General features: G+C 41.1%; 1 protein-coding gene across 1 annotated transcript in view; it reads right to left on the reverse strand.

Moving 5' to 3' along the window:
- Nucleotides 1-20,553, reverse strand: part of LOC108920598 (neuronal membrane glycoprotein M6-b) — a 41,056-nt gene extending 20,503 nt beyond the window's left edge. The window contains exon 1 of the mRNA XM_018729477.2: nt 20,400-20,553. Within this exon, the coding sequence (XP_018584993.1) occupies nt 20,400-20,403 (4 nt within the window). The 5' untranslated portion in view covers nt 20,404-20,553. The remainder of the gene's footprint in view (nt 1-20,399) is intronic.
- Nucleotides 20,554-26,422: the final 5,869 nt, after the last annotated feature.

The raw sequence follows: 26,422 nt of genomic DNA on the forward strand, positions 1-26,422 counted from the left end.
ACTTGAACAGGTATGTACTGTATCTCTACCAGCAACAGAGGATTTGTTATTCCTTGCCAAGCTAGTGCTTTCAAATAAAGCAAATCATTCATTTATACACTGGGATATTTGTAGTTCAGGTAAAACAGGTTGATTGCTAATATCTACTGTGCAATTTCCTGCCATTATTTATATAGTTTGTGCAGCCAAATAATTGTTCCTTTCAATCCTAGACAGATATGACCCCATAATATTGAGCTCTGTGGACTGATTCTACATATGAAATCATTCCTGAGTAATCCCTGATTCTAAGGTAATCCCCATGGTTTTATTTCAAGGCTATCTCCAGCAAGAACTTGGTTTCACAGTGTGGACTATATTCTGCTTGACTGCATAAAATTACTCAGATAGCACAATGTGTAGCTTGTCAAATGCATGGGTACACCCAGAATGTCTACAACTGCTTATCCTGAGTGGGGTCACAGCGAGCTGGAGGCTACCCTGGCAACACGGGGCACAGGGCTAGACAGGGCGGGGACACACCCAGGATGGGACACCAGTCCTCTGCAAGGAACCCCCAGCAGGGCTTGAACCCCAGACACACCACACAGCAGGCCCAAGACAAACCTGCTAGTGCCACCATACATCCTCCCCCTCACAGAGACACGTGTCTGGAAATTTATGAGATGACATGTCTGCTACGGACTTCCATCCCATCCAAGATGTACCCCTCCGCCTTGCACCCAGTGATTCCAAGATAAGCTCAGGATCGCTGCATCCCTGAACAGGATCAGTGGTTAACGGCAATGGATGGATGGAAAGAAGAGTGAAAGCCAAGCAGCCCACAAGTGTCCTATCCCTGGGAATTGCTGCAGAACAGCTGGGAAGTCATGCCATCTGATTTTGCGCTCAAACTTTTTAACGGAATACCTCATGAACAAAACCTAGTTTACACCAAGTGAACGCAAAATTTTGACTGATACTGTTTGACAACACTTCATCACTAATAGATCACCCTTGACTGATGCACACAGATTACATGGAAGACAAACTACAAACAAATATGGGAATAGTTTATCTGTTAATTAGGAGATAAGGCCATTAGACAACCAAAAATACAGTTGCCAATATATATTCCCAAAGTTGCTGTAATTGTATCTACAGAACACCAAAAACATTCACAACCTGAAGGATGCAAAGAAATGTTTAACGCCCATTGTATTGAAATGAGCACACAGAACTGAGTGGGGATCACTGAGGCCAAGAGGACCGACTGAAACAGCATCTTATTCAGCGTTCTCTACGTTTGCCAAGAATCACTTTGCATTCTTTTTCCATCTTTTCCAACATATTCAAACATTTCTTTCCTCACACATAATTTCCAATTTTTATATACAGTTAAATTATAGTGGAAATGGAGCTGGACCACAAAAGAATAGGGGTATTGTTTTGAGGCTGACATTTGAAACAAGAAGTAATAACCTTAAACTAAAGGTATTGGGTTAATTTATATATTATGTTCTCACCTCCAAGAATTTAAATGTTAACACATTCTTCCTCTTTTGCCAGGGTTAGAACTACATTAAAATCATAAAAATTAATTTTCATTGACTGAAGCTTCACCAAAACTAAATATTATACTGCACAGAAGCCAAAACCTCAAACTTTTGGTTAAAATTTCTGATGACTTCAGACATAAATGTATCCCACATACAAAACAGAAAATATCTTACAAACGGCACAGAAATTGTATCCTACTAAACAAAATATGGATATGGAAAATGCTGGTTTGTATGCACTACAAGATTAACAACTGTACAATATTAAGAATTGATCCCTTATTATGATTCTCAAATGTCAAGTACCATGGCCATAAAAATACTGTAACTACTGTTAGAGCTGTAAGAAATTACAATAGTCTTTAATCAAGAGGCAATGCATGGAATTACCAAGGGGATCATAAAACAGAAGAGCATTTCACTGTAACCACATAGGATACCAAGTTACCGCAATCCAAATACTGACGGTAGCAATAATAAAAGACTTGTAACTGAAACACAAGAGAATACTTTCAGAAATATCACTTTCCGTGAAGCAGCCTCTGGTGTTTGAAGGTCAGTACACTTGTTTTTGCCTTGTGGAAAAAGAGGGCTGTAAGTACAAGACAGTGAAATTGGCACAATCTGATTACTAGAAAGCTCTACCTGTATACAGCCATCTACAGGATATCACTTTGAGTGTCATCTTCAGTTACACACTTTCATCAGTATTCACAGCTAAGGGTATTTAATCTGAAAATGAAAGGATGTGCCAGTATGTATTTAATGGGGGATACAATTTTTAAGGAAAACACGTACTTTAGTAATTGTACAGTACATTACAGCGCTTTACTCATTACTCTCTTAAATAGTGACTTTGCAATTTTTTCCATTTATAATCAACTTCTGGTCCCGTCTAAAGAACATATTAATACTTTTATGATATTATGTAACCACTTTCACTGAGACTGCTGGCAATAAATTATTTCAAGTATATATCACGGTTGTGTAATCTACCAACACTTAACAGTCAGGTTAAATTTTCATATAGTAATGTTTGAAGTTTACCAAACATTTTGAATGTTGTTTTGTAAATTCATGCAGCAGCTGGATATATTAAAAGATGGTTCTTAAAAGAGAAACCCGATAGGGAAAAATGCCTACGCTAGACCAATAAATTAGTTTGTTTTCTGTAAAATCTCTTTTCCATTTCAAATTTGTAATTTAAAACATTTCCCCTTCCAAGAAAAACTCAGTATCTATTGAAGAAAATAACCACATCTGTCTTTGCTCATTACTTTCAAATAATGTGATTAGAAAAACACAGCACGTTCACTCACAATAATGAGACCACTATTGCTCCTGATGTCCCTCCTGAAAGTCTGCGTTGAAAAAATGCTTGACATCAGATTAGAAAGTGGCATCACGGCACAATGTGGCTTTAGATCAATAGTCTGCCTTGAGAGCAAGCAGTACTCTACAAGCTAAAGCCAAAGGTTACCTTCCCTGAAGGTTACAAAATCTGTTTACATAACATATCTAGCAGCACTGATCAAGGCATATGCATGGAGGAGCAGGATTTAAAAATGTTTTCATGGAGAAACACGTACACTCTGCTTAACTGCTTCTGTGTAACCTTCAGCAATAAGATACACAAACCAGAAAGTTAATTTTTGGCAATTTTAATGATTTCCTCTCAGGAGAAATTCATGTAACATTGAGAGCAGGAATTTATACCAGATACCCTCAACTTTTAACAGTTACTGTGTTCACTGTATTCGAGAACCTCATTCCATCTGTTTAAAAAAAATTAGAAGCAGCATGACTTTAAATGTAATCAGAACTCCTGTCGAGGAAGAATCAATATGTGTTTCTCTACCAAAATACTGTACTTCGAGTAAACTCATGGCTGACTGCTGGGCAATTCACAGCAGTCACCCCCTGTTCTTTCCTCAGCTTATTCCGGCTTGTCTACTCTTTCCAGTGCCCTTCCCAAGACAAAGAGGGCCTGGATGGGTCTACCACAATTGCACTTGATGGTTTTCACCCCCAGCACAGGGATACGCAATACACTTGACCAAACAAGGTACACAAAAAAGGACAATGAAGCAACACAGTGATCAGGATTGCATGTTCTCATCTTAAGAGTGCATCACAGTGCGCCTGTATGCCACCTTTCGCAACCAAAAAGAAACAATTAAATCCATCCTCCCGGTACTGTGCATGCCCTAATGGAAACCTGTACGTTTAATTACAGCATATGATGTTAAATTTCCCATTGATTTTCTACCACTTTATGTACTTTCCTCAAATGGAAATACTTGCAAAACACAGAGGTGGCAAGTTACTAAATTAGTTAAGGTAAAAAAAAATGATTTACATTTACATTTATTTAGCAGACACGTTTCTGCAAAGCAACTTACAATGTTGATCTACTGATTTAAATTCAAAACCATTTATTTGTCTAGAAAGAACTTTGCATTAGTCTACATAAAAATTAAGATAACATTTTATGATGAAAATAGATGCAGTAAATTGATTAATGATTGCCAGTTCAGAAAGTAACTGTTAGGTAAGGTTTAAAAAAATAGTTAATGCTGAATCCTTGCTATTGCATGTAAACTTTTGCAGACTGAACCATTAGCATCTGAATAACTTGTCAGAAAAGCACTATGGGACACAACTGGCACTGTTCATGCCAGGGTTTCTAAGAACCACTGATTCAGCACTGAGTTAATTGCATGTTTATGGTGTTCTACTACCATTTCAAGCCTGGAAGCCTCATTTTTCCATTGTTGGCCATATCATGTGACTTTGCTCTCTACTCCCTGGCAGCGTTCGGTGCTGCTGCGGTGGGATGAGGAAACTGGCTCCCTGCTGCTCCATGTTACAGGCATTACCTGGACCCACCTATTGCCCCACCACACCTACGCTGACCCCCACACATGCATCCACGTATGCACACACACACGTACATTCGCACACAACTACTATCCCATCTTTGGACAGGGTGCTGGGCCTGAGTCGGGGTTACACTGGGACATTCCGGTGGTTCACAGTACCGAGGCTTATTAACAGAGTACAAGTAGCGGGACTGGCTCATGGCTGGCTTCCCAAGCCCATGGGAGAATTGCTATTTTTCAGCACAACTTCCAACCAACCTTCCTTGAGCACCATTTACAAGGCTGGAGGAGGAGGAGGAGGAGGCATTTCTGACAGCCATTATTTGGATCTCCAGAAAGAAACCCAATTTTTTCTTCATAACCCACGCTTCTGAAGCCATCAAACTCAAAATTCAGAGACACTTGGAAAATGTCTCTCAACCGTCTGTTCTTCTCTTTTTCGATGGCTAATTGATGTTCATCTCCCTTACATGACAAGTCTTTAATTATTGTTAAATGGTTCTCTAAATTTTGTTTTTTTGTATTTTAAAATAGAAGCAAGATCACTGTCACGCTGGTGGACTAGTCAAGAAAAAGAAAGTCCTTGGGCTAATACAAACCTTGTGACTTCTAACCAAGTCTAGGACTTCTTCCACAATAAATCCGGGACAACAGTTGAGGATGATCAAAATATTTGTAACTAAAGCTACTTCAGTCACTATAATATCTATTCTTTAGTGTTACACTAAACAGGCTCATGGGAAAAACATGAAAATAAAAAAATGTCTTATGATTCACAACTCAGATGCACTTACCTTCTGTGGTTTGGATCAAACAGGAATAGACAAGAAATAAGAATGACAGCGTCACACTAATAGCACACACCAAACGCACCACTGGTAATATTCTGATTAAATAACAATTTTATGGTAAAACTATGGGACACAAGGGGTTCACATACTTTCAAGCAGCACTGTACAGTAAAGACTACATGGACATGGCTAATTGATCTGTTCTTCATGTGGCAGATCCAGAATACCATGGCTGAATCACAGAGCAGCCAACACTCTTGGTACGTCCCTTCCCGATCAACCCCCCCCCCCCCCCCCCCCCCCCCCCCCCCCCCCAAGTCAATGCAAAGGTTACCCTGCATGCAGTCTGCCTGAGCCTGTGCTGTCACATTGGGCTCTCAAGATGTGAAAGCAGTAAGCCCATGCCACAGACAGTGACCTGGCAGCGCTTGTTGGAACAGTGCTCATCACAGTGATCATCATCTCGCCACTGAGGCCCTGACATTGTGGCCCCCATGTGCCACTACAGCGCTATGAGGATCAGATCATGTACAAAGCACTGAAAGTACTGACATATCCACATATCCATGGAGACATGGCAACGCAATGATAAATAAATGCTTTTTTACAAAACGGCTATAGTGTTCAGTGCACGTGTGTAGGTCAGTTTTGCAGAAACTTCTTTCAAATATACCATGCATGAAGCATGATGACTAGGACTGACAGCTGATGTACTGGATCACCATGCTGACTTTGTCTGGGATGGTAAAAACAATGCTACTTAAAACCTATCTGAAATTACCTTATTTAAGACAAAAGCTTTATTGCATTACCTGTGGCACAGCACTTGTGGAAGGGACAGTGTCATATGGAGATGTGGGGAATGGTAGCTGAGCTCAAGTTCTAATTTGAAATAAAAGCATAAAAATCAACATTTACCTGATGAGCAAAACAGCTGTCGGAACACATCAGCTATGGCTACATAGCACGCACTTAGGTCCCATAACGTTTAGTAAAAGACACCTCAACTTTAAGAATTGTAAGAATTGACAGTGCTGCACCTTAATAACAAATATCTACCATCCACATTTCTCAATAAATCAAAAACTGTCAGCTCAATGAAAATTAAAAAAATTTTTTCACCCTTAACTAAGCATTCCACTATGCACAGTGGCAGATGTCACAGTCATTGGAGCTTGTACAAATAACCTGTGGATTTTGTGCTGAAAGGAAGTTTTTACAGAACCCTACAGAGGAAACATTAGACAAGACAGGGTCCTCTGTCCCTGAGATGGCAAAGCTTGCAAGGAAATCTGCACTAGCTGCTCTCCATCGACGAATGTCAAGCACAGCGATCATTATCAATGCTTGATAAGGTGAATATATTGACATTCTTGGAGCGTAAAATGAACACAGAAATACAGGCTTACTCTGCTTAGTGAGAAGGAAGGCTGAAACATCCACTTTTTCAATTATGCAAAGAAAAACAGTGAACACGTGTTGTGCATTTTGAGCATCTTATTACATTTGCCTCATTTATGGTCTTTTTACCAGTGACTGTTAATATTGCTAACTTGTTTTTCAGTATTTACTACCCAGTTTCACTTTTTTCTACCATTATTATCTTTTATAAGCATGTTTGGTTGCCTGATTTTCAACACTATTTGCACTGTTTATATTGCTGTTACTTATTTATTTATCTTTATGGCTCCGTAAAACATTCATAAACACACTTAATTTAAAAGTATTCATATTTTCAAAAATGTAGCAATAAAGAAAAGAAAACGTGAACGCACTGTGTTTACTTCACCTCCAACAATGACAGTAATACCAGAACTTTTTCATATCAATCTGCCAGTACGAACATTTTGTCACTAATCCACTTCTACTTTATCCAATACTACATTATTATTTATTTATTTAGAAAACAATGTTATGTTTGTAAACAACTGGGTATTTTTACTGGAGCAATTCAGAACAAGCACGTTAATAAAAATACTAAAAAGAGAATGAAAGATTTGAATGTGAGACTTTCCAAGTGCAAGGCAATGGCCCTAATCATAACTCTGTCCCTGAGTGCGTGCGTGTGTGTGTGTGTGTGTGTGTGTGTGTGTGTGTGTGTGTGTGTGTGTGTGTGTGTGTGTGTGTCTGTCATACTGGTTTATTAAAGTGTATTCAAAAACAACAGAGACCACTGTATGTGGTCAATGGTGTGCTATACTCTAGGTGCTGTTTTTTTCTGGGTTTTAAGTGAAATGTAACCCTGTTTTGTTGTATTTAGGTAAAAGCCATAGCAACAAGATGGAGGTAATGCAAGTTCAGCTGCAGAAGTGAATCATGCCCGGCTGCAATAATGTAATTTACTCATTTGAGCAATGTTAGCCTGGAGAGACTGAGCACTAGGCTATGTCCTGTCCCACCCAAAATCCTTTGTGCAAGATTGCTCTGGTTACCTCCCCTTCTACCCTAGTGACTTCAAACTCCTCAGCAAGCATCATTCTTAGGCACAAAAACCAAATCAAGAGCAAAGTTGAGTAGATTTGTCTTACAAGCACTGTAAGATAATATGGACAAAGACATAAGTGAATAATGGTTAATAGTAATAATAAGAATAAGAATAAAATTGACTAATTGGCATTCCTGAAAGGACCAAAAACCTGCCCTGCCCTTCCATCTCCCACCTCCTGAGCTGGAGGAGAAGACAACAGGATGGATATCCCAGAGAACCATGTTGCTCCTTGGCCTAAGCCTGAAGAGCCTCCTCTGCTGGCAGCACATTAGACAGAATACACCTCCCCCAACATGACCTCCCTCTCTGATCTGCCAAAGAATGAGCTCCACTCAAGCGGTCTCCAAAACCAGCCTTGGGGAAGAGCGGGCCAACCCACTGCGATAGTGTGCCCATCAACCAATTTACCATCCGTCCAGGTTAAACCCGTATTTCGGCAGTGATGGTACAGCGATAATGTATGTGCCCTCGGCTATGTTCTACCACTAAACAGCAAGGGTGACCTGTTAATCAGAAGGAGTGAAAACAAGTAATTACAAAAATGCTTCTCTTCTTTCAACAGAACAATAGCACAGATAGTAAGTCTCATCCTTGCAACTTAATCTTGTCAGTGCAGCATCTATCATTGCAAAAATTTTATTTACATACAGCGGCACACACAGCTCAAATTATAGCTGCTGCAATGTAGTAATGTTTGTATTTAAATGAGATAGAAAAGCAAATATCGGGTATTTCCAACAGCTCTGTACAAAATTTGTGAGGAAGTGTTAGTGTTGTTTAGAGATCAAGTACACAGGCTTGTGAGCAAGAAGTTATCAGTTCAGGTCCCGGGAGGAACCTATTGTTTTACCCGGAAGCAAAGAACTTAATGTGAAATCCATCTGTAAAAATATCGCATCGTACACAGGGTTAAAGTGTAAAAAACTTTAAGCTGTGTACTTCATTCTTGGGGAAGGGGGGCATTCTCCAAGCAACCAAAATACCTCAGCACTTGAATCATGAAAAGTTTACCTTATATAACTGCTTCCTCCCACTTTAAAAGGACCAAAAGGGTTGCTCATCATATGCAAATAGGTTGCAGTTAAGTATAGATGAGTCAGTCAAATACTGTAACTGTTTCTTCCTTTATCAAACACTAATTCGACAGTTTGGATAAAAGGATATTGTGATGATGAACGGTGAAGGATATGATCTTCTCCTTTTTACCATCAGTTCAGTCTATGTTTCTCTCTACGTTCAGCTTTTCATGTAAAAGATCTAACATGACCGAGCCTTTATTCGTTTAGCTACGTAAATAATCTTGTCGTGTGAAGTATGCTGTTTCAAAGCAGTGAATATTCATGAATAAAACACTTGCTTAAATGTGAATTCACTGCTGAGGTGAGTACCAAAAAAAGCAGCAATGTGTTTGTTTCCATGTGTGATATGACTGTCAAAACACCCTGAGAGATTTACAGCTCCAGGGCAAGTGGACATGGTATCTCCACTGTAACCTTCTGAGTAGAGCTGGAAATTTAGGCACAGAAAGTCTTCATTGACCCTGGTCCTCATGCGGTGCGAGTAATGTTTATAATTCAAATGATCATTATAATACATGATTCTGTATTTCCCTTTTAACTCAGCACTGAAGTAGAAGTCATTTGAATTTTTCATCAAACAACAATGACTTCTCACAATGACATCTTCAATTATTAACCTGAAGGCCGATAAATTGCCAACACCTCAAAGGAGCCTCTTCATCTTGTATCTGCATATCAGGTGCTTAAGACAGACATGTAGGATGCTTTCCTGTCGATCAAAGTTTCTATATAAGATATGATTTTTAAGCAGCTTTGCCTCAAATTATATTACAATGACAGCTGAGACAATTAAAATTAAATTAAAACGTCACCACACTTTATTGGTTATTCTGCATAGGTTTTTTCAGCTGAAATTATCATTTTAAGTTCACGCCACACAGCACACACGCTCAAACTCAAACACACCATCTATGCACAGACACCCTGACATGACACAGATCTTGGGATTCCCAGGACCCCCTCAGCTGCTGGTGGAGGTGGTCTCTGTGGGGTCCCAGCATCTGCAGATCCTTTGTCCCTGACCACAAGCTGCTGGTCTCCAACCTCTTGGCCCCCAGGGTTTGCTCTTAACCTTAATACGCTCTCACACAATTAGAAAAAAAAACAAATGTTATAAAAGAAGCTCTATTCAGGAGCACCCCATTCCACGCTGTACACAAAGAGACTCTTCAATGGGTGGCATGGCTTCAGAAGTGTCACAATCACTGCCTGCTGCTATGACAACAGCAATGTTTAACCCCCTTGTCCTGGACCACGCCGCTACATCAGGGAGGCTTGGCGTCACAGAGACGGGACCCAGATGACCCTGTAGTGGCACTGGGACCAACAACTGGCATTAGAAGAACTTGACTCCCACCATCTATCCAGTATCAATAACCAGTTGTCTATCCCAGGGTCATAGTGATCCGGAGCCTGTCCAGGAAGCAAAGGATATGAGACAAGGTGCACCCTGGATTTACGCCAGTCCATCACAGGGCAATTATATTCATGAATTCATACACAAAAATTTAGAGTCACCTGTTCACCTGAAACATGTGTCTCCGGACTGTGGAAAGAAAACAAGTAACAAAGGAAACCCACACGAACACGGGGAGCACATGCAAACTCCATACAGACTGAGTCAGATTCGAACCCATGGCTGAACCTACACCAACACAGCTATAAGGCATCAGCCCTATTATCTGAATCACCAAGACAACCCTCAAACAGACAAATTAATTAATTAAAATGAATTCAAACAAGAGGGGTGCGGTGGCGCAGCAGGTTTTGCTGGGTCCTGCTCTCTGGCAAGTCTGGGGTTTGAGTCCTGCTTGGGGTGCCTTGCGGCAGACTGGTGTCCCATCCTGGGTGTGTCCCCTCCCCATCTAGCCTTGCACCCTGTGTTGCTGGGTTAGGCTCCGGCTCGCTGCGACCCCGCTCGGGACAAGCAGCTTCAGACTCTGTGTGTGCTTCATCTGCTTGACTTTGAACACCCAACACCTTTGCTAATGACTGTTCCATCAAAATATACAGCAGGACTGAATACAACAAGCCAATTTAAGGGTCAACCTGTTGTTGAATAACAACAACACTTTATTATCACAAATACATAACTTGTGGACCATTGACCCAATTATTGAATTAAGGTCGTTTTTCAAGCACTGCAAGTTGTAATACATCACACAGAAAGTAATGAAGTCCACTGAGAGTTTAAACATCACAAACTGAATATTCTTAAACACACACTGACTTCACAGAGTCTTGTTCCCATGCTGAAACTAGCCTTAATTTTCCATTTGACAGTGTGTACTTTAATATGCCCTGAAGCTATGCGATTTCTCATTAGATTTATGTCCCTATTCCTTCCCTGTACTATAGGAATAATTGCACAGAAGAAAAGAATGCGGTTTGCTGGCACAGTTGCTACATGCTTGTGGTAAAAGGAAAATTTACAGCTCCACATCAAATTGGTTCAAATTATACGTACACAATCTTGGATATAACAGTACGACACATACTATGAGAGGAGCCTTGAAAGAGTGAAGGAATAACGCCTTCACCAAGCCATATCTGATGTGTGCTGTTCAGTTGCTATTCCACATGGAGGAAGTCTGTTGTTATTCCCAAGCTGAGCACGGAGTCACTACTTCAGCACTCAAGAAGAGAAAATAGAGAATGACACTTCTGTTGCACATCTGGTGAACGGGCAGAAGGGTTTGTTTTCCAACCAGTCCCAAATGTCTTGAGGTGGCGGTAAACCTGGAAGCTCACATTCTCTTGTGCAGCCAGATGTTCTCTCTTGCTGCTTTGTAGCTCCTTTCCGCCCCGTCCACATCCCCTCAGATGTTTCCTTTTTTCCTTTCTCCCCACAGGTCTGAGATCAAAGGTTACAGTGCCACATGAGACCCCCAACCATCATGTAAGTACTGTGACGGAACCAGTTCTTTACTTTTTGCATTTTGTTGTATTGTACGAGTCTTAGCTTTTATTTCAGACAACACCTTCTAGCACCTCACCCCGGACTGGACAGTGATGCCCCTGGAGACCGCTTCCGAAACCCTCAAGGAACCTCCGGTCTTTGTGCATTAAACAGGCAGAAATAAATTTATTTCTCCTCAACATCAACATGATGTAGCCAACATTTACCATGATTTATACAACTATTTTTGGTTTAAGCAGGCCTATTTCTGTAACCAGGTCAACCTGCTGTTCTAATTAGCTCACAGTCATTTTGGTCCAAGATTTATGATAATGCAGAAGAAACATGACAAGGTCTGATGAAGCCATCAGGAAACAACATCTCCCCTCCTGCAGGGATCCTCTAACAGTCAGCCTGTTGCAGATGTAATTGGCATTTTGAGTAATATTATATTTCAGCGCTGAGTTCATCCATCACGTTTTACCATATGTTTCATCAGCCCAAAGCCTGCTGAGCTGATGGTTGGGGACATGGTTGATACTTTCATGAAGGATCACGGGGTGGAAGAAGAACTATTTTGAGTAAACACTTCAAATCCAATTTTTCAATTCCCTGCTCTCTCGACAGCAATTTTGCTCCAGACACACACAGCAAGCCTTACATTTTCTGAGTACATAATACACATAGTACGCATAAAAGAGCATTAAGGCAGAGACAAAGGAGAATGGAATTTTAATGCACATATAATTCAAGTTTTTCATTCCCCTTTATTACAGCTCCTAAATCTGTCACTTCTTCATCAACCTTTTCACAGACCTGAAGTCGCCCTTCTAGTTAAGCACTGGGTAACAGTTTTGTGCCTGGAAAGAAGCCAGTGTGAACAGAACATGAAAACTGCAGATTTTTAAATGTTTTCACAATCAGCTAGGTGTGACTGTGTGAGATCCTTAGCCATGATTGGGACATTATAGCTGCAGTACATTAAACCAGTAGGCTAAAACTTTGGACACTTCTTTTCAGATATTGTCTATAAATGCATTTAAGAAATCCAAAGCATCTCATGGTGGATCTTAAGCAATTCAGATTAACACTTGAGGGGGTTAAAGCCAAAGCCAGGTGCACTGGAGAATTTGTGGTGCCTACTGGTGGTAAAGGGTGCCATATTTGAGGTACTGAATACATCGCTGGGGCCAAATCCCATGACCTCCTTTCAAGCGGACATACCCATACCTCCCTGTGACTACAAAGTGGCCTCTTTCAATGCGAACCTTGTTTTGGTGAGAAAAACCTCCCATCAGACCATCGCCCTGGGTGTCAGCCCACTGTGCAGGCTCTTTCCAGAAGCTCTTGACATCTTCTCAGCTCAGTCCAGTCTCTGACATTCATCTGGACTCGACGGGCTAATCAAAAGGCATGCAAGAGATGCTGTGTCAAAACAGGAAGGCTTTGTTCCATAACTCAGCTCCAAGAGTAAAAAGCTCATTATATTTTTCAACAGAGACCAAAAGAAACATTTAGAAAGATACATGACTACGCTGGTAAATAAACATAGTACACCGTACACAGACCTCCCTCTGTTTCTGAAGTACAGGCAATTAATTCTAAAGTCTCTCCTCTCAACAAAGCATGAGTCGGGATCATTAAACACTATTCTGTCTGCATCCAAGACAAGTGTTAAAAACTTTCAATACTAGGTTATTGATTTGAGTTGATTTAACCTCACAGTTATTCATTAGGAACATTTAACAGTTTCCCTTAACAAAATTAGGATAAAAACGATGATAGAACTGTAAAACACTGAAACACACTGTTACACAGTGACTACAACCCAGATGCATTTTATTTATGCTCTTCACTGTCTAAAACCGTCTCTCCTTTGAAGCCTTTAACTGCCCTTTGCTTGTTCATTTTTATGTAACAGAGGCTGTATTTTCCACATAAAACCATAAGTAACCATAACTTTTTCAATCTTTTGATATTATATAACACACATCCATTATAAACTGGCATCAGATATGCTGACATTTACACTTTCCATCTCTGGAGTGTATTCACAAAGTGGCTGAGGGAGAAAAATGGAAAAACAAACTTCTAACAGGAAATACAGCCAACTTCGGACCGCGAAGCTGGCTATCTGTCTCTGGTGGCCCAATATAAGCAAACAGCCGCCTTGAAGCTGCATGTGCCGTCCATTCCAAACACGATCGAGTTAGAGATCAGGTTATCTAATAAGATGTAGAAAGTGGGTAAGCTGACAGACTGGTTCCCCAGAACACTTGTTCAGTCCCCTAACTTTTACCTCTGTACCCTTTAAGTCCTCATGTGATTCCTTCATAAATTGCAAATAGATTGAGTACTTCATTTACACATCTACACACACCTGCCATGCAAACGTACATCAATATAATGACCTCCTCATCTTTACTGCCACATCTTGTTCCAATGTCAGTGTTTTTCCTCTAAATTTTTTTAATGGAATTTCCACCAGTCTAAAGGATATTAGGAGGACTCTAATGAGGGCAGGATCACAGCGGGCAAGGCTGTTAGACCAGCTCTTTTGTCTTCTGAATAGAACCCGGGTTATCCTTGGATGGATGTTCCATTCGTATAACTCCATGTCACAATAAACAATGTCCCTCTTTGTTGCAAGAAGACTTATTAAGCATCACAAAACAACCTCAATAGCCAGTTTGTAAAACTGCAAGTGTACATCTCGGGATCGGAAAAAAGTAGACAAAAAAGGAAGGGGGTGGAGAAGAAGTAGATGACAGGAGTGGAGACAGTCCTGAAGTAACAATGGAAATAAAGAGTGTGGGAGAGGAGGTGAAAAGGAAGAAAACAGCAATTTTCTTCTGAGCCACTTCATTTGGTGTATTCTGCATGCTCTTCACAGCAATAGAAGAACAAAGGGCCTCATCTGCAGCTTAATTGCAAACAAGCTAACATCCCAAGCCAAATGGACCCGGGCCCCGAAACCATTCAATTAGCAAAACAAATGCTTCATATAACAGCACGGACACACATTCCTTGGACTTTATTTGGAATGAAGTAAACGGGTTCTCAAAGAACAGAATTTTTCCATTTGGGATGACCAACGTCTGCAAAAATTCTAACAAAATCTTTAAAGTTGGGTGAGAGACACAAAAAATGGTTTTGCCCTCATTTCGACACAGACTGACATAAAGCCATAAATAAACATGTTTCTAGTAGAAAAATACACATTCTGGGTCCACCTGAAGCCTCCTCATAATCCAAACTTTTTCTTCCAGTGGAACTTTGATCTAAATTTAACCCACACAGCTTTACACACTACACATCAAGTTGTTTCCCTCTAAAAATGACCGAATAAGAAAGGCATCGGAAAATTATGTCTTTGACATTGAGCTTAAATATCTATGACAAGTTTTGAAATGGAAAAGAAGTGTGATAATCCAGAACCAAGGACAAACATAAAGGTCATCTCCAGCCCTGCGTCAAGGGAAATAACACGTGCTCCCAGAGCTGTTGTTCATTCTTGTGGATGGTCCTCCCTCAGATGTAAGACTGTGGAAAATAAAAAATATGACAGGAGGCAGGGTCCACTGCAAGGCCTTTGACTTCAAACCAAGTTTAAAATTTCAGTTCTGGATGCGTAAGACACATTTTTCTCATGTTTAACTGGCATTTTTGTGGAACAAATGATATGGACATTATTGTTTCAATGACACTGTGACCAAGAGGAGATACAGGTCCACATTTCTGAGATTTTCCACATTACGGACCTTTCTGCAGTTTTCAAAACTTGGAGTACAAAACATTTTTCATCAGTACAAAACTGGACCACAAGACTGAACTTTGGATAAGCAAATTAAGAAAAAAAAAACAAACCATGGTATCAAAAAAGTATACATAAAGTAATCCTCTATATACACTGTCACATTACTCAAAATCAACAGTAAACATAGCCATAAAAACAAGACTACGTGAATCAGTTTTTCCATGAAAAAATTAAACCGAGAGGCTGGCAAGGAACTAGAAACCAAAAAAAAAAAAAACACATTTTTGTAATAAAGGGGTCTGAAGTTTCCATGAAGTGGGAAGAAAAAAACACCCACTTTTGGCTCTAAGGAGGTTATCGAGGTCTGGCAGACACTGGACAAAGGACAGCTATCTGCAGTTCAGTTATATTCTCCAGTATTTAATTACTGTTAAATCCAGCAGTCACAAGACAGCCATAAAATTAAATTAATTATAATTAAATTTTCTTTATTAAAGGAATACAAATACAAAATAAGTAACATAAAAGACTTGCATAGTAAGTAAACATTACTCTATTGTTTTTTTTTTCTCCCAGTTGTAAAAGGAAGGGTGTCTGCACAACTATACTTATATATATATATACTTTCATAAATAATATTTACATAGAGTTTGAACAAAGTTAAGCCTTTAATAGATCACTTCTTCAAAAGCAAATAAGCTACTTTTAGATATTTTCTGCTTGTGGATTCGATGCTTGTGCACTGAAAATAAATAACATAACAAAATAAATAGCTGCTAAACAATAAATCACATTTATATGACCTAAATGTATTACTTCTTATCATTCAATGCTTTAAATGTAAGTCATAGGTGACACAGCAAAACACACATTTAATCACCTAAGTAATTTAACTAATCTCTAAGGTCAAATTGACTACTACAAAGCTATGAACATTTACATTTGTTCAATTAGCTGAGGCTTTTCTCCAAAGAAACTTACACTGTTAAGATACTTAGAATTTTTTACCAATTTATACAGTAGGGTAATTTTACTGGAGCATTTTAGAGCGAAAAGCTTTCTTAAAAGTACAACATCTGAAGGTGGGGTTCGAACCTAACCACTAAGATCCTTGCATATAGAAATACGTAACATTTCTCATCTGAGGATGAGTCTGTTTATACAGCAAAAAAAAAAAAAAAAAATGCAAACAATCATTTTCTTCCTTTATTTGAAAGGAAGGAAATATATACCAGGACCAGGGAGTGTGGTGCTTAGCAACAGAAGCTGCGGAGTAGGCAGGTGAGAACTACTCGACTCCCACTGCACTGCTGGCAGAACACTGACTGACTAAGTGACACCAGACTTCATCTGGTTCCACATTCAGTGAAATGCCACTTTGATCTCCACGACATCAGCTGATGAGCGTGCCTTATTCCACCGTTTTATACAGTGCAAAATCAGTTTGGTTCCGAGTCACATGGAGGTTTGGCTGCTCTGAATGTGTGTAGGATATGAGGGCACAGGGCCAGCGTTGTTTTCAAACTGATCATGGAGATCCAGTCCATTCTAACCCTACCCACGTCAGAATAAATATTGCCAGCCTAGAATTAATATAAAAATTACAAAAAAAAAAACACACTGACACTCTTCAGCACACTTTGACACAGACAGATTATAATTAGTTGAAAAGAAATTAATTCTGCAAAATGATATTGACACTCCCCAACCAAGTTAACTGTGATTTGCTCTGGGTGGCATGTTCAACATTTGAAACATACATGTTCAACATCACAAATGTCACCATACAAACTGTATAAATCTAAAACATAGATTTCAATTAAAATGCTTTGTATAGTACATTGGTAAGAGGATTGCTAACGGGATTACAGCTGCTGCTACGGTGAGCAATTGCAATCTGACAATGCTATTTTAATCTGGTCCAAATCCAGGGTCTGGTTTACCTGTTCATTGTGTAACGAGTATTAGTCATACTGAATGAGCTCATGACCGCGACACCTCCTGCTTTGAGTGCAAATATGTCACAATTTAATACATGTAGGCCAAACACTAATTAAAATTTTGCCTGTTTTTTTTGAAGAAATGTAAAATATCAGGTCATTTACCTGGTCAAAACATGAAACACCATGTGAAATTTGAAAGGAACCGCCATTTCATCTTCCATTTGTTGTTACATTGTGAGTTTTAAAATAGAGCAAGAGACAATTTTTATCCACATGACGGATATGGGATGGCTGGCACGTGTTTGCATAGCCTAAGGTCCTCGCCGAGAGCAGTGGTTTTAGTGGTTTGGTTAATGTGAGAAAACAAGGCAAAAACAAGTACACTTGGTGCGGTAGAAGAATGCTAAAAATGAATGTATAAATAAATTAGAACACAAGGCCGAACACAAAAATGTCCTGTGGGAATCACGCATGATGACTGGCTACCAGACCCTCACAAAGACTGTCAGTGAAAGGAGTTGGCCAGTCCTTAATCTCCCCTTCCACACTGGCTTGCTCCTGAAGTAGCACAAAAGAAGAGAACTGAATTAGTGATCCTCAAGAGTACAAAGCCAGCACTGTGGGCACTTGGGTCACAATTAATAAATGCTTCCACACATTCCCCCCCTGTCAGTATGCCAGCTCTGGTGCACCACTGCACATTCAGAAGCTTTCGTGCATCCTTTCTCCACCATGAGTGCTCAACACATGCTCCAAACAAGGAACTGGGAATGATAGCATTTCCATTTACATATTTTACTCAAAACGCTGTTGCTAAAAGAGAAATGTCAAAAGATCCCAAATCACAAAGATCTCGGAACTCACAACTTCTCAAAACCGCAACCATCATTCGATAAGGCCGTGATAAATCAAGCCAAATCCACTCCGCAAATCACCACAACAATCATAAACGCTACTAAGCATAATGTAGTATAACACTGTGTTATGAAAGCCAACAAACTGGATATAGGACAAACTTTTTCAGTCAAGAACATGTATAAGTGATGCACTGAGGTCCCTAGAGAACCCGTAGAGGTCCTTAGTAGACACAACAGACTCTCTACAAAACCCTGCCCAGCACCCATCCTCCTTGTAATAACAGATGAGGGTTCCCATCCCAGAACCCATCAGGGCATGACTAACCACCTATTCGCCAAAAAGCAACAACAAGGATTCCATGTCTATAGGCCAGTTTACAGCTGTGCTTCCATCTGTTTAAAAGGGTTGCATAATGACATTCCTATAAAGGTTACATAATAACAATAACAATAAGTCCATTTCCGTGGAATTTAAAACAACTTATATGTGCATATTTTACTTCTGAACGCACTACTCTAAAGCACTCCGCAAAAGATTTTTACAATCTCAGTACCCCCCCAAAAAAAAACACTTCATATAACAGTGTTCTACATAAAAATCATAATTAAACGGCAGAGAGGAATGCCATATGTTTACTGCTTACCAAATTCTGTCATGTCTGAAACACAGTACAAAAGCCTGCAGAACACAACCACAGAACCACAATGTGAAAACACAGAACTTTCCAAAACAGAACTTTCAAAAAAAATCCATAAAAAAAAAGAATAAAGAAAGAAATAAAAACAGAGAAAGAAGCATTCTGCCCAAAATAAAGAGCAATAAAGATGGTACAGCTCTTGGAACTGACCCATCACCTATTCCCCTAAATATATAAATATTCCATAAATATACACACACAGGCTGAAACAGCTTGTTCCAAGTGGGGTTGCGGCGAACTGGTGCCTAACCCAGCAACACAGGGCGTAGGGCTAGAGCGGGAGGGGAAACACCCCGGACAGGATGCCAGTCCATCGCAAGGCACCCCCAGCAGGACTCGAACCCCAGACCCACCCCTGAGCAGGACCCGGCCAAGCCCGTTGCGCCACCATACCCCCCATTTCATAAATATGTATATATAATTATGAATAGTACACATTTAGTGTATTTCACACCTTTGTCCAGGGCACCTGACAGTGATTTCTTTCTACACTAAGACACATATAATGATCCACCATCTGATATGGGTGTCATTTGAGCAATTTGGTGTAAATACTCTAATGCAAGAAGAACCGTACCTGCTGCCACAAATATACTACAAATACAGTATGTACGTATGTATATACATACGGTACCTATATGCACATTTCATATGATCCCAATTCGTTCCCCAACGTTTTCTGCGCACTCCCACAGCTCACTCACTCAGGTCAGGGTGAGACAAAAGTTAACGGTTCAACCAACTAATTCTGAGAAAGAGCTACACAAAGCAGACCCCAAAAACACGTTCTTTTAACCCAATATTTATTTCCTTAAGTTTCACTATGCCTTTTTTCCACGCTGCACGGACTGACCTGCGGTGCGGCGTGTACAGTACAGTAGTACAGCACAGTAGTACAGCACAGTAAAGTACAGTCACAGAGTGTGTCTTGCTCTGGCGGTGTAGGTGAGTTGTGCCCGATCATGGACACACGCGTGACGCTCAGAAAAGGTAAGTAACACATCTGCTATCCAGCAGTCCAGTCCAGGTCATCTGGGTCGCAGAGTCGGGATCGAATTTTCTCGGTTTTGAAAATGAAAAAGCAAGCAAAGGAAAGTTTGCACGCCGATTACGAAGGGTCCAAGGGAATTCGCAGAACTGAGTGTATCGGGAAGTGAGGAAATCCTTTTAGATTTATCTCTAATGATCCCAGTCGGCGGATCATTTCATTAACCTAATTCCAATTACAGCCAAAACGGGGTCAGGTACGACCAAATAAAATGGAAACGCATCGACTACTTCGCATTGGACCTGCTGCTGCTGCTGCTGCTGGAGTTTGTTTCTAAGAAGTCACCGCGCTGTCACCGTTATGTTATCGCGCCACTTCACACACAAAAACGGAAACACTTTTTAAATGTAAGTCTGAACACTTCGGTACAGGACAACATGATGATCTGTGGACAGAGATTCACTCATTGAAATACTTACCCATGTCGACGCTGTCGCGAATCACTGGAACTTTGCCGATGCGAAACTGCGTCGGTTGCAGATGCTTCGTCCGGATGCGCACGGCGCGCGCTGAGCCCAGTCCGCGGCGCGCGCCTGCACCCGCGAGCCGCCCCGGGACGGGGCTGCTGACGTCACTCACGGCCCGGGATCGCCGCCTCGTTCTGGCTTGGGCTCTCGGGACGCGGTCGGAACTTTGTAAGCCTCCACCTGAAACCAGTTAAAAAACTGTCTCACAACGAGAGAAAAAGTTATATTCTTATATTGGCCGTTATCCAACGCGAAATACAGTTTCAGAGAATGTGCTTTAACTTTCCATACAACAAGGTATTGTATTTTGCTATATTAATTCAAGGTAAGTACCTTCAGGAAGGGTACAACAAGTTACAGAAGTGGGAATCAAGCCTTCACACTGCTGCCCTAACCACTTTGCTACCTGCTGTCCAACTTTTGCATCCATTTGTTTGCTTATATCATGAATAAAAGAAAGGATTTCAGAGGTGGTCTAACATAGTAATGTCTAATGTCCCATCATTTAATAGAGGGCCCTCCCAAAGAATACGTAAAAGGTGAGCAGGTAGGGTTCCGTACGCCCAAAGTTGCAGCTGCTGCCCGGCTGTCCTCTTAACCCGGGAGGCCTTCCTTAATCCCCTGATCCGGAATGGCCTTAATCACATGATGTATCATGTCCTCCTAGCCAGTGACTGATCACTGCAGTGCATATGTGATCATGCAGCTGTAGGTCCAGTAGAAATACACAGCTGTTTTTACTGTACAAATTCTAACATTTATACACTGATGGACTGTGGGAAATCTGCACAAGGAGTGTACTGGACCAAGGTAACTAAGTGAAGAACAGTGATGAATAAAAATTCGAGGGTAGATAAGTGCCACTGAACTGAATTTGACTGTTGGTGACTACACATAATTCTCACAATAGGGTGGGAAAATAGTTTACCGCTGCCTTCTTCCATGCAAGTCTTTGGAGTGTAGGAGGAAACCCACACAAACACACAGAGAACATGCAAAGTTCACACAGACTGAGTCAGATTCAAACCGAGCTCCAAACCCACAATCTAAGTGCTCCAACAAGCCAGCACTACCCAGTACAGCACCATGCCTCTTACTAAGTCAATGCATAAATAAATAACAGCAAGTGTTTAGTTATCTGTTTATTTATTTATTGTTGCATCTTTTCACGAGTTAAACTGAAGAGTGAGTGCTTCGCTTGACATGCAACATGGGCAATAAAGGCACTGGGGCTTCGACAACATTGTTCTTTCATCAGTGGTCCTCTGGCAACTGGTATGCAGAGGGTCCCAAGCCAAGGGGCCACTGTGAATGGGCGGCTCCGTGCCACGGTCATGCAGCGCTTCCGCACAGCAACGCCTGGACAACAGTCTCAAAGAGAGCAGAGGAGGCCCCAGCCAGCTCTCCTTGTTTATGGAGAAAGGCGAGCAGGAATACAGGCCACTGAGTGGACACTCTGCAGTCCCTCTTTTTCTCTCTGTGTTGGATATGTGGAACTCAAATGTTTTATCATGCAGAAACAGTTGAATCAATGCTAACATCTCATCTGGTAAGACCACCAGCAACTGATCTAAATATATGGCCAGCTCATGAATATCCAGTATTGTGGTTTTTCTTTAAGAAACTTGCTGTGCAGTCTTTCGAAAAACCACATTAAACTATCTGCCAAGTTGACTGAATTTCATAAAGAATTGCAATATCATAAGCAGTTAGGCTTGCATGCACTGCAAAGTCTGAGGCAGTTCAGACTTAGCAGTCCATGCAAACACATACTTGCAAAGGTGGGGAAAACAGGAGCAGCACAGCGTGGAAATATGTAGACTACCGCTGGTGATCTCCACAGTCTGTTTTTTTTTTTTTTTTTTTACATTTTGGTTAACATTACATAAAACAACAGATAGTTATCATAATTCCTAGAGCCATTAATTTCTACTCTTTTTAAGTTGTATTGTATACAGTTATCTTTGCTGTCTTCACATATGACTGCTGACCATGACCTATGGAAACAGTGGAAGTGATATTTTCCCACATTCTGCTGGGTTGCCTGATAGGGTTATGTGACTTACCAGAAGTGTTAGGGTAGCCAAAGGAAGAAGTTGTGTTAATAGGAGGCCTGGTTGACGGCGCACAAGTTTAAGCAGCTGACTGGCCTCATCAACGGCCAGCTGCTCCCGGCCACAACCTCGGCAACACCTCCAAGAGCATAGCTTAATTTTGGGCATAACTTATCAAATGTCACGGATGATTGTAAAGACACTTATTTAAACCCATTTAAATTTAAACCCACACATGCTCTGTAAATTCCATGCATCCCATAATCAGCATAGTGCATCCAGCTGTTTTTTCCTGCATTATTTGCATTCTTAGTCCATACGTGAGATGCAGCCGCACTGCATACTTCCCTCCTTGCACAGCAGTACCGGCATTTAATCCTGCTACCTCTGCTCCAGAGCTCTTGTGTGGCTTTTAATGATAGCTGGCACTCACTGTGAACACTCTACAACAAGGACGACAGAGAAGCCAATATGATACCAGCAAGACAGTGGAGTGGAAGTGAAGCGTCGCCATGGAGATGAAAGCATTAGTGTTAATAAGCCCAAATCAAACAGACTGCTGGGCCACCAAGCAAAGAGAACTCATAAACAGGAGGCATGTTTCACCCAAGGAGTCATGGTAGTGTACTGATGAAAATCACTTTTAAACACTGAGTATAACTGGAGTCATGGCACTTTTCTGGCTATTGAAATATGATCTTAAAATAAATCCCACATACAGTTTTCATATTCAAATGCTTGTCAAGCTAAAATCTCAGTCCAGCTAAAAAACAGGATCCATGATTTCTTTTGCACTTTCAATGTACTTGTACATTAATTGTAGGCGAGAACCCCTCCAATCTAAATCACTCACTCCGTTGATGTAATGCACGTTTTCTGTACACCGTTTTTTTGTACACCGTTTTTTTGTACACGACTTTTGAGAAAAACATCTGCTTCATGAATACATGTAAATACAAATGTACATTCGCAAGTTTTTTAAAACTGTTGAATGAGGAAATTTTTCTCATTGTACTCGACCCTTCCAACATAAATTTCGACCGAAAGTTCATGGACAACATTTATTAGACACTGTCAAACAGCCTCCATGAAAAACAACCCGACTCAACCCATTGCAATTTGTATGCCGAGTCCTGGAATGCCTAAGACCACAAGGCCAATGACTTTGTTGCCAATGAGACAGTTCCTCTGCACTTGGGAGGTGGTCCTCACCAAAGACCCTCACACAAAGAGCCTCTATTAGCAGGGTTTTCATAGTTTTATCCAGGCATACAAAAAAAAGGAAGAGAAAATTTGCTGTCAGGACATTTAGTTGAGGACTCCCAGAAAACAACAAGAAAGGTCCAAAGCTATCACTCAGTCATCCATGCTGTTTCTGGATGTGGAATGGTTAACGTTGCCTATTCCTGCTGCCAGCTTTCCACAGCGCTCCCTTTCTCCTTCACGTTAGACTTCTCATTCACAGCTAGCCTTCCTCTTCTGCTCCTTCAAATACAGGGACAAAAGGAAGTAGGAAGAAGAGTAAAAGGGATGAGGTCATAGCACAAGCGGTGGAACATAGCATCCAACAAAAGCCCCATGGTAACAGGGTTTCTGAGCAAACAGCAGCCAAAGCAAAACTTAGACCAGGCACTTAGAGGAGTGTGGTATCCAACTTTCAAGTGGTGTTGCAGTGTTCTCTACAGTCAGCTCACACAAAAATGGAATTTTTAATATCTTTCATTATGGTAACAAACAGCGACCTGTTCAAAAAAGGGAATTCCATTATTAAATTATTCAATAATTTAATTCAACAATTTCACTCATTCATCCCACTTAAATTTTCATTGAACCAGTTAAAGGCTGATCAAGTGATCAAAGCATAGCTTATACTGGATCTAAAACTAGCAACATTTCAGTGATGAGTCCTTCTCCTTATGTAATGTGCTGCCTGCTGTCCCAGTAATAACAGCCCTTTTCAGTCATGAACAATCTATTTACAGGTAAAAAGACATGTAAAAATAGTCTGACACTGCATTCTAATCTTTGATTAGCAGTAGCAGGTAGTGTAGGGGTTCAAGCCATCACCTTGCTTTGAACCCCTGCTGTGGTACCCTTGAATCCTGAAATGCTCTATTGAAAATTACCCAGCTGAATAAAATACATAAACTATGCCTTAGTACACAAATCTTTGAAGTTGCATTGGATACACACACACATTTTCAGAACCACCTGTCTCATACAGGGTCACAAGGAACTGGAGCCTAGCCCAGCAACTCAGGGCATAAGGAGGAGAGGACACACCCAGGACGGGACGCCAGTCCGTCGCAAGGCACCCCAAGCGAGACTTGAACCCCAGACATACCGAAGAGCAGGACTGTGGTCCAACCCACTGCGCCACTGCACCCCTGCTGTGTTAGATACAGGTATCGAAAAACCATACCAGTTGCCTGCCTGCAATGTAATCTCTTCTAAATATTGATATTGTGCTACTGTGAGCAGGTCACTTAGTGCCAAGCTGTGTACAGTAGTGATAAATTACCTCTCTTTGGAAGGTATTCACATATTTAAAGGAAAGTTATGTAAAGAAGAATCCTTCTGCAGTCCCAGTCGACCAAGGGTTTTGTCGTAATAGGCCACACATGACACATCTGTTTCATTCTTTATGGATCACCTTGGTTTCTAATGGAGTTTCAGCAGGAACTCCTGTAAATCTCAGATAATGCCAGGCGAGATGTCTCAAGAGGTATCAGTATAAAACAGATCTCCTTCTTACTCTCCTGTTAAATTGGTGAACCATGGCAGACAGGATATCGCCTGATATATAAATGTATAAAGGGGTGCAGTGGCGCAGTGGGTTGGACCATGGTTCTGCTCTCCGGTGGGTCTGGGGTTCGACTCCTGCTTGGGGTGCCTTGCAGTGGACTGGCGTCCCGTCCTGGGTGTGTCCCCTTCCCCCTCCGGCCTTACGCCCTGTGTTACCGGGTAGGCTCCGTGACCCCGTACGGGACAAGCGGTTCTGAAAATGTGTGTGTGTGTAAATGTATATTTGAATAAATGTATATTTCACAATGTTGCACTGTGTGGGAAAGCGCAGATATGAATCTGAATGTTGCTGTTTGAAAGTCTTTTAAACAAATTTCTCTCGTTAAACTACCAGCCAATGTCACTTTACGCAAAAGGTGTTCAGCAAAATACACCATCATCATCATCATCATCATCATCATCATCATGTGAAACCGCTTGTCCCATACAGGGTTGCGGGGAGCCGGAGCCTAGCCCGGCAATGCAGGGCATAAGGCCGGAGGGGGAGAGGACACACCCAGGATGGGGCGCCAGTCCGTCGCAAGTCTCCCCCAGCGGGACTCGAACCCCAGACTCACCAGAGAGCAGGACCTGGTCCAATCCACTGCACCACCGCATGCCCCCTCCAGCAAAATAATGTGTGCAAATTTTCCTCATTACAGTTTATGTCATCTTGTATAAAAATTACACACACATTTCAGAACCGCTCATCCCATACAGGGTCACGGAGCCTACCCAGTAACACAGGGCGTAAGGCTGGAGGGGGATGGGGACACACCCAGGACAGGACGCCAGTTCGCTACAAGGCACCCCAAGCAGGACTCGAACCCCAGACCCACCGGAGAGCAGGACTGTGGCCCAACCCACTGCACCACCGCACCCCCCACTGTATAAAAATTATTTTAGTTCAATACTAAAATGTGTGGTTTTATATGTAAATTATTCTTTATAAATTCCTGATACTACAGATATGATTTTGTGCCCACAAGATGTATAATAGTGGAATTACTCAGTATAATTTACTATGTTTATATAAATATGAAGTCACTGAATTTACTGGAATTTCGTGGAGGACTTTACCTTGTTACGAAGGTTTCCCAAATGCTAAGTATTACTTTTAAATATTAGGATCAGTTC

Source organism: Scleropages formosus, chromosome 14 (genome assembly GCF_900964775.1).
Source record: "Scleropages formosus chromosome 14, fSclFor1.1, whole genome shotgun sequence".
In the NCBI taxonomy this organism is placed as follows: domain Eukaryota; kingdom Metazoa; phylum Chordata; class Actinopteri; order Osteoglossiformes; family Osteoglossidae; genus Scleropages; species Scleropages formosus.